This window comes from Taudactylus pleione, unplaced genomic scaffold (genome assembly GCF_031769625.1).
Source record: "Taudactylus pleione unplaced genomic scaffold, aTauple2 ptg001994l, whole genome shotgun sequence".
Taxonomy (NCBI): domain Eukaryota; kingdom Metazoa; phylum Chordata; class Amphibia; order Anura; family Myobatrachidae; genus Taudactylus; species Taudactylus pleione.
In genome coordinates this window covers 227,034-241,057 of record NW_028286390.1, presented here as the reverse complement: position 1 = coordinate 241,057, position 14,024 = coordinate 227,034, and the positions used below count along the sequence as shown (strand labels likewise).

General features: G+C 47.6%; 1 protein-coding gene across 1 annotated transcript in view; it reads right to left on the bottom strand.

Moving 5' to 3' along the window:
* Positions 1-1,862: 1,862 nt before the first annotated feature.
* Positions 1,863-14,024, bottom strand: part of LOC148435782 (ranBP-type and C3HC4-type zinc finger-containing protein 1-like) — a 127,168-nt gene continuing 115,006 nt past the window's right edge. Inside the window, exons 10-14 of the mRNA XM_088465565.1 lie at positions 9,419-9,530; positions 8,356-8,535; positions 6,996-7,094; positions 4,009-4,152; positions 1,863-3,357 (exon numbers count right to left, since the gene is read on the bottom strand). Coding sequence (XP_088321691.1) covers positions 3,277-3,357; positions 4,009-4,152; positions 6,996-7,094; positions 8,356-8,535; positions 9,419-9,530 — 616 coding nt within the window. The 3' untranslated portion in view covers positions 1,863-3,276. The remainder of the gene's footprint in view (positions 3,358-4,008; positions 4,153-6,995; positions 7,095-8,355; positions 8,536-9,418; positions 9,531-14,024) is intronic.

Genomic DNA, 14,024 nt, shown 5'->3' with positions numbered 1-14,024 from the left:
ACCTGGAAAACATGCACTGTTTGGGGTCCTGAGTACAGAGTTTGAGAACCTGTGTCATAGACCATCATCTACAGATACAGTATATCTGCCAGGTGTGTACCCACCTTAAGGCACTGCAGCCCCTGTGACGGTGCATATTGTCTTCTGAATGTTAGTGGGTATTTAGAACCCACCTATGGTAACGAATATGAAATAAAAGAAACCAGCTCACACTGATGATATATTGTCACCTAGGTGAGGGCATTTCTTGCACGTGATAGTAACAAAGTTGATTATTGGGAACAATTTTTTTCCTTTTATACTATTAAATGTTAATTTGTATTCATTGTTTATTGATATTATTGTCAGAGAGTCCCAGAAACAGATTATTGTCTTTCTGCTCAGCTGAGCTATGTAGTTCATGTCTGGGAGCAGCACTACCCGTGTATGGTGCAGCCTGTCTGTATATCGGTCTAGTAACATACACTGCAATTCTGATTCAACTCACCAGTGCGGACACAGGGTCTGATTCATATCCGCTCGCTAGGAAGCGATCGCTGGTAGCTGGCCGATTTTTGCAATCTGCGCATACGTATACATTGCAATGCGAATACGTGAACCACTGCGGAAGATCGGGAAGCGCTCGCTCGCCCAGGATAGACAGCCCAGTTGAATGTGTCACAGGAGACGCCATTTGTGGGTGGCAACCGGGGCAGGCCACTAGAAACAGGAGAGTGGAGGTGCGAGCGCAGGCGAGCCTGAGTGTTCCAACGCCGTTTCAGAGGCGTGCATAATTAACAGGCAGCGTCATAGTACACGTCACCTGGTTGTACAGTATTTCACACAAGTGATCGCAGTGCTTGCAGCGGGGTATAGTCACCCTCAAGCGCTGCGATCGCTTCCGATGGTGCTCGATGTACCAATGTTTTCATGCACTTCCAGGAGATGACGTGAGCAAGTTGGCGTCTTATGAATGGCTGATGGGCGTCTGCATAAACAAAGTGATCGCACGCCAAGACATAGTGGGCGTGGTAATGTCTTGCCGCACGATCGCCTGCCTTACTGGGCGTGTATTAAATTTGCATATGCTGGGAGCGAGCGGGTCTGAATCAGCTCCACAATTTCTTTTGATTAATATATTGGAGCACAGATGTGTAGAATACATATGTATTGGGGCACAGATACGTGGCATATAAAGAATTTGTGGCACATGTATTGGGGGCATTGTATGGCATAATTCACAACTGAATAACATAATGAATTTGTGGCACAGCTGTGTGGCATATTATGAATTGGCAGTGTTATTAGGTACATTATGAGTTTGGGACACTGCTGCGTGGCATATTCTATATAGTATATTATGTGTTTGGGACACTGCTCCGTGGCATATTCTATATAGTATATTATAAGTTTGGGACACTGGTGCGTGGCAGCACATCAACGCTAGCAACCGCGTGCAATCGCTGGTACACACTGAGCAATGTAGGCGATTTGTCATTACGAAATGGTAAATTGGCCCGACAGCGCTGCATAGTGTACCCAGCTTTAGGCTACAATAGTGATAAAATGCTAAGTCCACATTCTGACTGATGACAGTGTAAATGCAGACGTAACGTACCATACCCGTATAAAGCATTCTGCCGACATACTTGTCTCAACATGGAGACGACTGGCAGAAGACTCCCTGGGTACACATACACACACACTATATATGTATATATATATAGGTTTATATCATGTGAGTGATTAAAAAACTTTTTTCTATTGACTGGTGAGTGCCTATTCCATTCATTTGGACTTTATATATATATATATATATATATATACACACACACACACACACACACACACAGTATATGTATAAGTAGATAGTCTCCAATAAATAATCTGCACACAATCAGGCACTTTTATTGTTACATGTTCCATAACACATTGGCAAAGTGCGAGTAAATCTGAATGATCAGGATACATGTTGAGGATTAATAATTTCTGTTTGTATATCATATTATTCTCATTAGAGATAACGTTTAGCAGACTTGGGCCTGCGCGGTATGTACAGGTCACGTTATATTACATCGCCACGCTGGCTGCTGGAAGAACGAGGACTGAGGGAGCAGACAGCTTTGCATAAATTAGGTATAAGTGCATAATACAGAGTCTCCTTCCACCATCGCACCTCTGATTGTCATGTGTAGAGTCGGTGTCCGCACCCTGGAGCAGCGCAGCTGTAATACTCACCTGCCGCTCTCCTGTGAGACATTAGTACATGGCTATGTAATATATGATCATTGTGTGTAATATAGACTGTACATCTCAGACTGTAGAAAAATCATTTACATCATGGCTCCGCTGTATAGTTTCTGGGAGTTCCTGGTAAGATTAGCCTGGCCTGGCGCGAGGTCCTGTACACCAGGGGGTAAGGAGAGCCCCCTACAGGCAAATATGGGCACTTAGATGGGGGGCGTAAAGGACATTTACACTTTTGGGACAAGTCTTGTCTACTATTATATGTAATCTCCACATGTATTATATGTAATCTCCCCCCCCCCTCGATGTGCAATAGGATCTCACCCACTAAACACTACAGCAGCGGTATTCACGCATTTCACATGGTGTGATCGACCCACGGCGGCCCCCAGCCTCACCTAGTGGGGGCAGATTGGATAGAAAGGTTTTTCTCTATAAAGTAAAGTCATAAACTAAAATGAACAGTGTTTCTCATCCTTTACCTCCCTCACCGGGTCCTAGCAGCATAGGAGCCCATGTGCTGGCCGACCCTGACTTCTTCTGGGGCCCAGGAAGACTTAAAGTAAAGTATTGGCCAATTTGCCCTTAGTAAATATAATAATAATAATGCTGAACAGGACAATGGTGCTACATTACCTCAAAAACATTCTGCCAAGTCATAAACCCCCCCCAAAGAAAAAAGCCTGTCAGCGAGCTATGCGGAGGCAGCCAATGGTGGGACAGATAAGTGTTAGATGCTGGAGCCCCCCTGTGGTGACTACAAGTCAGTGCAATACAATGGAGCGTGTAGGTCAAAATTCCAGTTGATTATGAACAATGTGGCCGCTCCTACGTGGCCACTTACAGGTCCACGTGCGCATCTCTCCGTAGGCCATAATGAATGGAGCAGGATGGAGAAGTGATGAATACAGCGATGGTCACAGGTTTACCCGTCAGCTACCCACAAGGAGAATGCCTGGGATCTAGTGAGGGCGCGGGGCATGTGTGGGTGACGGAACCAGTAATAAGGGACACACACCGCCATCCATTATGCAGATTACATTAAACAGATCAGTGACAATTCTGACATCTGGGGTCACACTTCCTTCCGCTCACATTACACTGGCATCCCCCCGACGTGTCACCGGGACCCTGCGGGCAGAGACAGAGGTTACATATTACATAGATTTATCATCAGCACAAACAACAACACTAAAGACTTTCTCTACTGGCGTCTGTATATCACAGCGTCGGACAGATCAAACCGCCCATAGCGGAGCACGCCCATAGCGGAACACAACCATACAAGGTCACAATATAAAGTCACTATCTGCGTAGCGTCAGCTGCGTCACACAATAGAGTCACTCTGTGATAGGCAATACTGTGGCAACGACGCGTTTCGCAGATAGAGAGTGGCAGCAGATCTACAGTGTGATATCATTGGCGCATTTTAAGACCTATCCACTTGGTAGGTCGGTAAAGCTACAGGGAGGGGTTTCATGTAGTGGATATTATTTGGGGCACTTGTCATTTATTGCTCTGTAATAATCTTCATGTTATGCAACATGAGATTTCTGGAATAACGACACAACAAGGACGGTGTTGTAGGCGCAGACGCGTTTAGCACCCCAGCTGAGGAGACCTCACCGAGGGTAGATGCCACAGTCACTGACCCCAGCCCATAAAGTAGCGGTAGTGTAGCACCCAGGAGCAGGAAGCCTCCTCTGACCCATTTAGGAACCAGCTCTCCTACAGGAACCATGCATGACAGGATTAGCAATCTGTAACGGCCGCCATCTTACCTGCGGGCCCCAACGAGGCCCCTTTGTGACCCAGCAAATCTCTGTTTGACACATGGTACAGCGGATCCAATCACAGCCATCTTTCTTCTGGACAATAATCTGACAGGCTGGACAATACATGGCCTCCCCCGTCTGCACCAGCGTCTGGGGAGAGAAGGTTTTGTTTGGCGCATTATTCGCTCTCATGCATTTAGTGGGAGCTCAGAATTTACTACACAATGCCATCGGCCTGAGACGCTGACCTCCCAATGCAGGTGGTGGTAGCGAGGGGGACAGACTGGCCTCCCAATGTAAGTGGTGGTGGTAGCGAGGGGGACAGACTGGTCTCTAAATGTAAGTGGTGGTAGCGAGGGGGACAGACTGGCCTCCCACTGTAAGTGGTGGTGGTAGCGAGGGGGACAGACTGGCCTCCCAATGTAAGTGATGATACCGAGGGGGACAGACTGACCTCCCAATGTAAAGTGGTGGTAGCGAGGGGGACAGACTGGTCTCTAAATGTAAGTGATGATAGCGAGGGGGACAGACTGACCTCCCAATGTAAAGTGGTGGTAGCGAGGGGGACAGACTGACCTCCCAATGTGGTAGCGAGGGGGACAGATTGGCCTCCCAATGTAAGTGGTGGTAGCGAGGGGGACAGACTGGCCTCCCAATGTAAGTGGTGGTAGCGAGGGGGACAGACTGGCCTCCCAATGTAAGTGATGATAGCGAGGGGGACAGACTGGCCTCCCAATGTAAGTGGTGGTAGCGAGGGGGACAGACTGGCCTCCCACTGTAAGTGGTGGTGGTAGCGAGGGGGACAGACTGGCCTCCCAATGTAAGTGATGATAGCGAGGGGGACAGACTGACCTCCCAATGTAAAGTGGTGGTAGCGAGGGGGACAGACTGGTCTCTAAATGTAAGTGGTGGTAGCGAGGGGGACAGACTGGCCTCCCAATGCAGGTGGGATGGTGGTAGCGAGGGGGACAGACTGACCTCCCAATGTAAGTGGTGGTAGCGAGGGGGACAGACTGGCCTCCCAATGTAAGTGGTGGTGGTAGCGAGGGGGACAGACTGGTCTCTAAATGTAAGTGGTGGTAGCGAAGGGGACAGACTGGCCTCCCACTGTAAGTGGTGGTGGTAGCGAGGGGGACAGATTGGCCTCCCAATGTAAGTGGTGGTAGCGAGGGGGACAGACTGGCCTCCCAATGTGGTAGCGAGGGGAACAGACTGGCCTCCCAATGTGGTAGCGAGGGGAACAGACTGGCCTCCCAATGTAAGTGGTGGTAGCGAGGGGGACAGACTGGCCTCCCAATGTAAGTGGTGGTAGCGAGGGGGACAGACTGGCCTCCCACTGTAAGTGGTGGTGGTAGCGAGGGGGACAGACTGGTCTCTAAATGTAAGTGGTGGTAGCGAGGGGGACAGACTGGCCTCCCAATGTGGTAGCGAGGGGAACAGACTGGCCTCCCAATGTGGTAGCGAGGGGAACAGACTGGCCTCCCAATGTAAGTGATGATAGCGAGGGGGACAGACTGGCTTCCCACTGTAAGTGGTGGTGGTAGCGAGGGGGACAGACTGGTCTCTAAATGTAAGTGGTGGTAGCGAGGGGGACAGACTGGCCTCCCACTGTAAGTGGTGGTGGTAGCGAGGGGGACAGACTGGTCTCTAAATGTAAGTGGTGGTAGCGAGGGGGACAGACTGGCCTCCCACTGTAAGTGGTGGTGGTAGCGAGGGGGACAGACTGGTCTCTAAATGTAAGTGGTGGTAGCGAGGGGGACAGACTGGCCTCCCAATGTGGTAGCGAGGGGAACAGACTGGCCTCCCAATGTGGTAGCGAGGGGAACAGACTGGCCTCCCAATGTGGTAGTGAGGGGAACAGACTGGCCTCCCAATGTGGTAGTGAGGGGAACAGACTGGCCTCCCAATGTAAGTGATGATAGCGAGGGGGACAGACTGGCTTCCCACTGTAAGTGGTGGTGGTAGCGAGGGGGACAGACTGGTCTCTAAATGTAAGTGGTGGTAGCGAGGGGGACAGACTGGCCTCCCACTGTAAGTGGTGGTGGTAGCGAGGGGGACAGATTGGCCTCCCAATGTAAGTGGTGGTAGCGAGGGGGACAGACTGGCCTCCCAATGTGGTAGCGAGGGGAACAGACTGGCCTCCCAATGTGGTAGTGAGGGGGACAGACTGGCCTCCCAATGTAAGTGGTGGTAGCGAGGGGGACAGACTGACCTCCCAATGTAAGTGGTGGTAGCGAGGGGGACAGACTGGCCTCCCAATGTAAGTGATGGCAGCGAGGGGGACAGATTGGCCTCCATTTTGTAATGTCTGCTTCATAAAAAGATTTTTCTACGTATACAGACTATTCCCCTCCCAGAGATCCAAACACAGCAGCGCAGTAAATGGCGATTAGTAGGGATCCCGCACCCTGCTTAGTACAGCAAATGGTACCATCTTACTACAGGGAAGGGTTAAATCAGTACTATAATGTTGATTTGATAGTATCACTGCTGGAAGAGGGACAGGAAGGCTACCTTGTACCTCTCTTTTGTCAGGGGCAGGAGCTGAATAAAGCTTGGTGGGTCTGAGTGACAGCTTGCAGTCTCCTAGGTAATGGTCTACAATCTACACCATTAGATTTAAAGGGAAAATAAAAGGATTTACTATTTTAAATGAAGCCAGCAGAAGACTGCGGTGAGTGACGCGGCGGGAGGGAATCGGGTTCGATGATACAGCGCTTTTTACCTACGTATATGAAATGTTCCTTCATGGGTGTAGGTATAAATGGATCTCTCAGACATCCCTTTATTCTAGACATAATAACTTGGATGATACGTATTTATTTACATCATTAAAGTCTGAGTTTCTGTCTTGTCTTCTTGTCACTGATTTAGCGCAATTGTTGGGAAGAGTCACATTACCGCCATAGACAGCCAGTCGCCTCACTCCCTATTTTTGCAATCCCTTGTTTTTTTTCATCTTAATGAGGTAGAGAAAGTAACACGATATTCACCTTCAGCATATCGCTGGTCTGCTTGGCGGCAGCATCATTCTGAGCGCGGATACGCAGGTCATCCTGGTACTCTCTGCAATTCATCCCATCGTGTATGGCCTAGGGGGGGGGGGGGAGGGGTGTAATAAACACGACATAGCTCAGTGTAATGCTCTGCTGAATACTCTCAGATGGGATACCTGCGGTCTAAAGTACTCAGCAATGATACTTCTAGCACCCTGAATGCTCATCAGTGGTGCCTCCAGCCCCCATAATACTCAGCAGTGGTACTTCCGGTCCCCATAATCCTCAGCAGTGGCACCTCCTGCCCCCAAAAATACTTAGCAGTGGTACCTCCAGTCCCTTTAGTACTCAGTTGTGTTACCTCCAGCTCCCATAATACTCAGCAAAGCTACCTCCAGCCCCCATAATACTCAGCAATGATACCTCCACAGCCATAATACTCAGCGGTGGCACCTCCTGCCCCCAAAAAATACTTAGCAGTGGTACCTCCAGCCCCCATAATACTCAGCAGTGGTACCTCCTGCCCCCATAATACTCAGCATTGGTACCTCCTGCCCCATAATACTCAGCAGTGGCACCTCCTGCCCCCATAATACTCAGCAATGGTACCTCCTGCCCCCATAATACTCAGCAGTGGCACCTCCTGCCCCCAAAAAATACTTAGCAGTGGTACCTCCAGTCCCTTTAGTACTCAGTTGTGTTACCTCCAGCTCCCATAATACTCAGCAATGCTACCTCCAGCCCCCATAATACTCAGCAGTGGTACCTCCTGCCCCCATAATACTCAGCAGTGGCACCTCCTGCCCCCAAAAAATACTTAGCAGTAGTACCTCCAGTCCCTTTAGTACTCAGTTGTGTTACCTCCAGCTCCCATAATACTCAGCAATGCTACCTCCAGCCCCCATAATACTCAGCAGTGGTACCTCCTGCCCCCATAATACTCAGCAGTGGCACCTCCTGCCCCCAAAAAATACTTAGCAGTGGTACCTCCAGTCCCTTTAGTACTCAGTTGTGTTACCTCCAGCTCCCATAATACTCAGCAATGCTACCTCCTGCCCCCATAATACTCAGCAGTGGCACCTCCTGCCCCCAAAAAATACTTAGCAGTGGTACCTCCAGTCCCTTTAGTACTCAGTTGTGTTACCTCCAGCTCCCATAATACTCAGCAATGCTACCTCCAGCCCCCATAATACTCAGCAGTGGTACCTCCACCCCCATAATACTTAGCAGTGGTACCTCCAGTCCCTTTAGTACTCAGTTGTGTTAACTCCAGCCCCCATAATACTCAGCAATGGTACCTCCTGCCTCCATATTACTCAGCAGTAGTACCTCCGGCCGTCATGCTGGGGAACATTACCTTGCAGATCAGGCAGTTCTCGGCAGTGCAAATAGGACAAATAAACTCATTGACGGAGTCTTCATAGATGCACCATCCCTTGCAGTCTGCAGTCCGGCAGTGGTAACTATTCTGGCTTCTGCTCTCAGCCACTTTCAGGCCCCGCTCCAGGAAGCGTGTGTACTCCTCCTGCGACACCAGCTGCGGAGACACAGAGAAGTGGTACACAGCATTTCCTATGGTCAGGGATGTAACAGCTCTATGTAATAGGAACCCACCTCCTCACCATGTACCCTATGGTAATGCAGTACCCTTATTCTACCACCAGATGTCATAATGAGCCAATGGGTTGTGCAACCACTGACATGAATGGGAAAACTCATAATAGATAACTAATACAAGATAATTAAAAATGGGCAGTGTTGTGTCCCCCCTCCCCCAAATCCATGTGTCTGAAGCCCGAACTGGATCACACTAAAGCAGGGGGACAATGACTAAACTGGGTCATAATGTGAGACAGACTGCGCTTGGTCAGTGCAGACGGACTCCTTATTGGAGGAGCCCACGAATAGACCAAAAGCCCCCAGTTCCCTGTCCCAATGACTACCAGTCCGCGCTGGTTCTTCTCCTGGCACCTTGGGGCTGAGTGTGCTGGGGTAATGGTCAGGAAAATAAACCTGTACTACCAAATGTAATATGCACAGGATAGTGATCATTCTAGCACCCTGCACCTGTCACACGACCCGTGCAGTTCCTCTTTCCTGCCTGGGGTGTCGCTCTCTCCTCTGGTGCTTCTAGCACGCTCTGGCCTGGATCTCAGCAGTTTGTTGCATCAGCTGAGTGTGCTAGAAGCAGCAGAACAGAGAGTGACACCCCTGGCAGGATAGAGGAACTGCACGGGCTGTGACAGGTGCAGGGTGCTAGAATGATCACTACAGGAGATGTGGTTGGAGGACGGGCAGAGTCGAGGGTGTCAGAGGGGTAAAGCTCCAGTGACAGAAACCTCTCTATGATGCTCATTTTGCTGGTTGCTCCGTTATCCAGGCGATGACAGCGGATGAGTAACGTGTAATAATACACTCACCGCTCGGATCTCCCGCTGCTGCAGCTTGCTGTCACAGGCGTACATGTCATCCCGAAAGGGACAGGCCACCTCTGGGTCTTGGCAGTTGTTCACGACCTGCCTCAGACATTCCCTGGAAGGTGAAGGAGGAGAGAGGATTAGTGATAATGGCGCTCAGCGCACTGTGACACGTAGGTATGAGCAGTCCTGTATCACTGTATAAATATGTCCTACAGGAAAGCTCTCTGGTCTGCGTCTCTAGGATGGATGTGGGAATGGTGCAAGGGTCCGGGTGATCAGCCAGGTGAAGGGGGAGAGAGGGTTAGTGATAATGGCGCTCAGCACTGTGACACGTAGGTATGAGCAGTCCTGTATCACTGTATAAATATGTCCTACAGGAGAGCTCTCTGGTCTGCATCTCTAGGATGGATGTGGGAATGGTGCGAGGGTCCGGGTGATCAGCCAGGTGAAGGGGGAGAGAGGGTTAGTGAGAATGGCGCTCAGCGCACTGTGACACGTAGGTATGAGCAGTCCTGTATCACTGTATAAATATGTCCTACAGGAGAGCTCTCCGGTCTGCGTCTCTAGGCACAAAGGATGGATGTGGGAATGGTGCGAGGGTCCGGGTGATCAGCCAGGTGAAGGGGGAGAGAGGGTTAGTAATAATGGCGCTCAGCACTGTGACACGTAGGTACAGTCAGGTCCATAAATATTGGGACATTGACAGAATTTTCAGATTTTGGCCTCTGTTCACCACCACAATGGTTTTGAAATGAAACAAACAAGATGTGATTTACCTGCAGACTTTCAGATTTAATTTGAGGGTAATTACATCCAAATCGGGTGAACGGTGTAGGAATTACAACGGTTTCTATATGTGCCTCCCACTTTTTAAGGGGCCAAAAGTATTGGGACTATCAACTCAAAAGCTATTTCATGGACAGGTGTGGGCTATTCCCTCGTTATTTCATTATCAATTAAGCAGGTAAAAGGTCTGGAGTTGACTCTAGGTGTGACATATGCATTTGGAATCAGTTGCTGTCGACTCTCAATATGAGATCCAAAGAGCTGTCACTATCAGTGAAGCCATCATTAGGCTGACAAATCAAAACAAACCCATCAGAGAGATAGCAAATACATTAGGTGTGGCCAAATCAACTGTTTGGAACATTCTTAAAAAGAAAGAACGGAGAGCTCAGCAACACCAAAAGACCCGGAAGACCACGGAAAACAACTGTGGTGGATGACAAAAGAATTATTTCCCTGGTGAAGAAAAACCCCTTCACAACAGTTGGCCAAATCAAGAACACTCTCCAGGAGGTAGATGTATATGTGTCAAAGTCAACAATCAAGAGAAGACTTCACAAGAGTGAATATAGAGGGTTCACCACAAGATGCAAACCATTGGTGAGCCACAAAAACAGGAAGACCAGATTAGAGTTTGCCAAACAACATCTAAAAAAGCCATTAAAGTTCTGGACCAACATCCTATGGACAGATGAGACAAAGATCAACTTGTACCAGAGTGATGGGAAGAGAAGGAAAGGAATTGCTCATGATCCAAAACATACCACCTCATCAGTGAAGCATGGTGGTGGTAGTGTCATGGCGTGGGCATGTATGGCTGCCAATGGAACTGGTTCCCTTGTATTTATTGATGATGTGACCGCTGACAAAAGCAGCAGAATGAATTCTGAAGTGTTTCGGGCAATATTATATGCTCATATTCAGTCAAATGCTTCAGACCTCATTGGACGGCGCTTCACAGTGCAGATGGACAATGACCCGAAGCATACTGCAAAAGCAACCAAAGAGTTTTTTAAGACTAAAAAGTGGAATGTTATGCAATGGCCAAGTCAATCCCCTGACCTGAATCCGATTGCGCATGTATTTCACTTGATGAAGACAAAACTGAAGGGAAAATGACCCAAGAACAAGCAGGAACTGAAGACATTTGCAGTAGAGGCCTGGCAGAGCATCACCAGGGATGAAACCCAGCATCTGGTGATGTCTATGCGTTCCAGACTTCAGGCTGTAATTGCCTGCAAAGGATTTGCAACAAAGTATTAAAAAGTGAAAGTTAGATTTAGGATTGTTTAATTTGTCCCATTACTTTTGGCCCCTTAAAAAGTGGGAGGCACATACAGAAACCGTTGTAATTCCTACACCGTTCACCTGATTTGGATGTAATTACCCTCAAATTAAATCTGAAAGTCTGCAGGTAAAGCACATCTTGTTTGTTTCATTTCAAAGCCATTGTGGTGGTGAATAGAGGCCAAAATATGAACATTCTGTCAATGTCCCAATATTTATGGACCTGACTGTATGAGCAGTAAGTCCCCTGAGAGCCGTCGGTCCTGTATCTCTGTATAAATATGTCCTACAGGAGAGCTCTCCGATCTGCGTCTCTAGGCACAAAGGTTGGATGTGGGAATGGTGCGAGGGTCTGGGTGATCAGCCAGGTGGAGATTAAGGGAGCTGTGTAGTGCAGCCGGCTGAGTTGTTCTTGATATTAAAAAAACAAAAAACAAAAGCGCATGAAATACAGGTAAGTGTAATAACACAAATAAGCACAATTATAATGATACCGGCCGGCACATATAAATATATTTAAAAAATAAATATGACCTCATTGATCACTATTACTCTTAACTACCAGTCAGTCTCCCAAGCAAATACTGTATATCCAGTGTGGCCAATCACGTGTTAATTCACAGCTTACTAATTAATTTGTAGTAATCATCAGAAACCTACATAAAGATATTCCAGAGCGGCCACCGATCCTTAGTAACCGGCTCATTGCACCTTATGATAGATGGCATTTAGCTGTAAGAAAAGCTCATGCATGAAACTAGCAAATAAAGTTGACGCTATGTTAGTAAAACTCTTGTCACAACTTATTTGTATAATTAGTCACATAAATCACCAGCAACATATGAGAGTATTCAAAACGCTGCTCTGTAAATCGATGTTGTGCAATGCTTAAATCACCGCCAGCAAGAATAGCGCTACGCAGGCGCATGCAGTCAAGTCCGGAGCGAGATGTGGACAGGCGGGTACTACGCATGCGCAAATACGCGGATTCACAATGCGGCTTGGTTGGGTGCGCACTGCGCAGTCGTGAACCCAGGGAATGGCGGTATATAAATACTAATGAATGAGACACATTATTTACCTTCTGAGGAAGTCGTTGAGATTCTTTTTTTTTTTAGACGGAGAAACGCGTAAGGATTTCTGTATAAACAATTCTACCAGCCGGAGCCCCTACCTGTCCTGGGTAATACTTTATAGGCAGAGGTTCTCAAACACGGCCCTCAAGGCTCCCCAACAGTCCAGGTTTTAGAGATATCCCTGGTTGAGCACAGGTGACTTAATTAGTACCTCAGTCAATTTGATTAACCACCTGTGCTCAGCCAGGGCTATCTCTAACACCTGACCTGTTGGAGAGCCCCGAGGGCCTGTTGGGGAGCCCCGAGGGCCGCGTTTGGGAAATTCTGCTTTAAGAACTCTGCTTTTTGGTACCTTCCCTCTTATCCAATGATCCTGTCACAGTGCCTCGAGGAAAGGAGGCACACTCCCGAAACTGTGAAAGAATCATTGGATAAGAGGGTGAAAGACCCCTTGTGTAAGGACCGGAAGGAGAGGTGTCCGGAAACCTCCACCTATGTACATCTATGTGGCCTTATAACAGGGACTGCTGGTAATTCCCCATTTCACACTTAAGATTACAGCCTGGAGGCTCTTTTATGTACTAAACAACGTTACTTATGTGGAATCTGCACCATTGCTTTGTGTCTATACATACTGATAATACAGGGTGAGTCTCCCATATCCAAATATTCCGAAATACAGAATAATTTGGGCATGACTGAGATAATGAAACCTTTGATTTTTGATGGTTCAATGTACACACACTTTGTCTAAGGCTCAAATTATTACAAATATTGTATAAAATGACCTGCAGGCTGTGTGTATAAGGTGTATATAACACATAAATGCATTCTGTATGTATATTTGGGTCCTATTCCCAAGATATTTCATTATGATATGCAAATATTCCAAAATACGGAATATTCCATTAACCAAAGTACCCCTGGTCCCAAGCATTTTGGATATGGGAGACTCAACCTGTACTTGCATGAAGATTGTTATATATGATACCTCTATTCCTATATTTTTTCTATTGATGAATGTAATAATAAACCCCCTATTTTAAATACTACACTATGGGATAATTGTTTGTATACATATACTGGACCACCATTGGCTGAGACTGATTGATGCATACAGTGATCATTACAACTGGGGAGTATATGAAGGTTTTCTGTAACCTACACGTGTGACACCAGCGTACTGTAATTGTCACTATCTGTACATATGGCTTTACTAACGTTTGCATGCGCCATTGGTGATCTAATGACTGTATAACATCGATTCTCAGCCTTACTATCACTAATACTGTTGGTGTTTCTTTAAACCTTTTTTTTCTGAAAGACCAAGAAAGTTAAGAGTTACAAACAAGTCCTCAGATTGCATGCTATTCATGTTACTATAGACCTCATTCAGAGGCGGTCGTTAGATGCACACGGTCACACTGAATCAGGGCGGCCGCTTGCATCCTGAACGG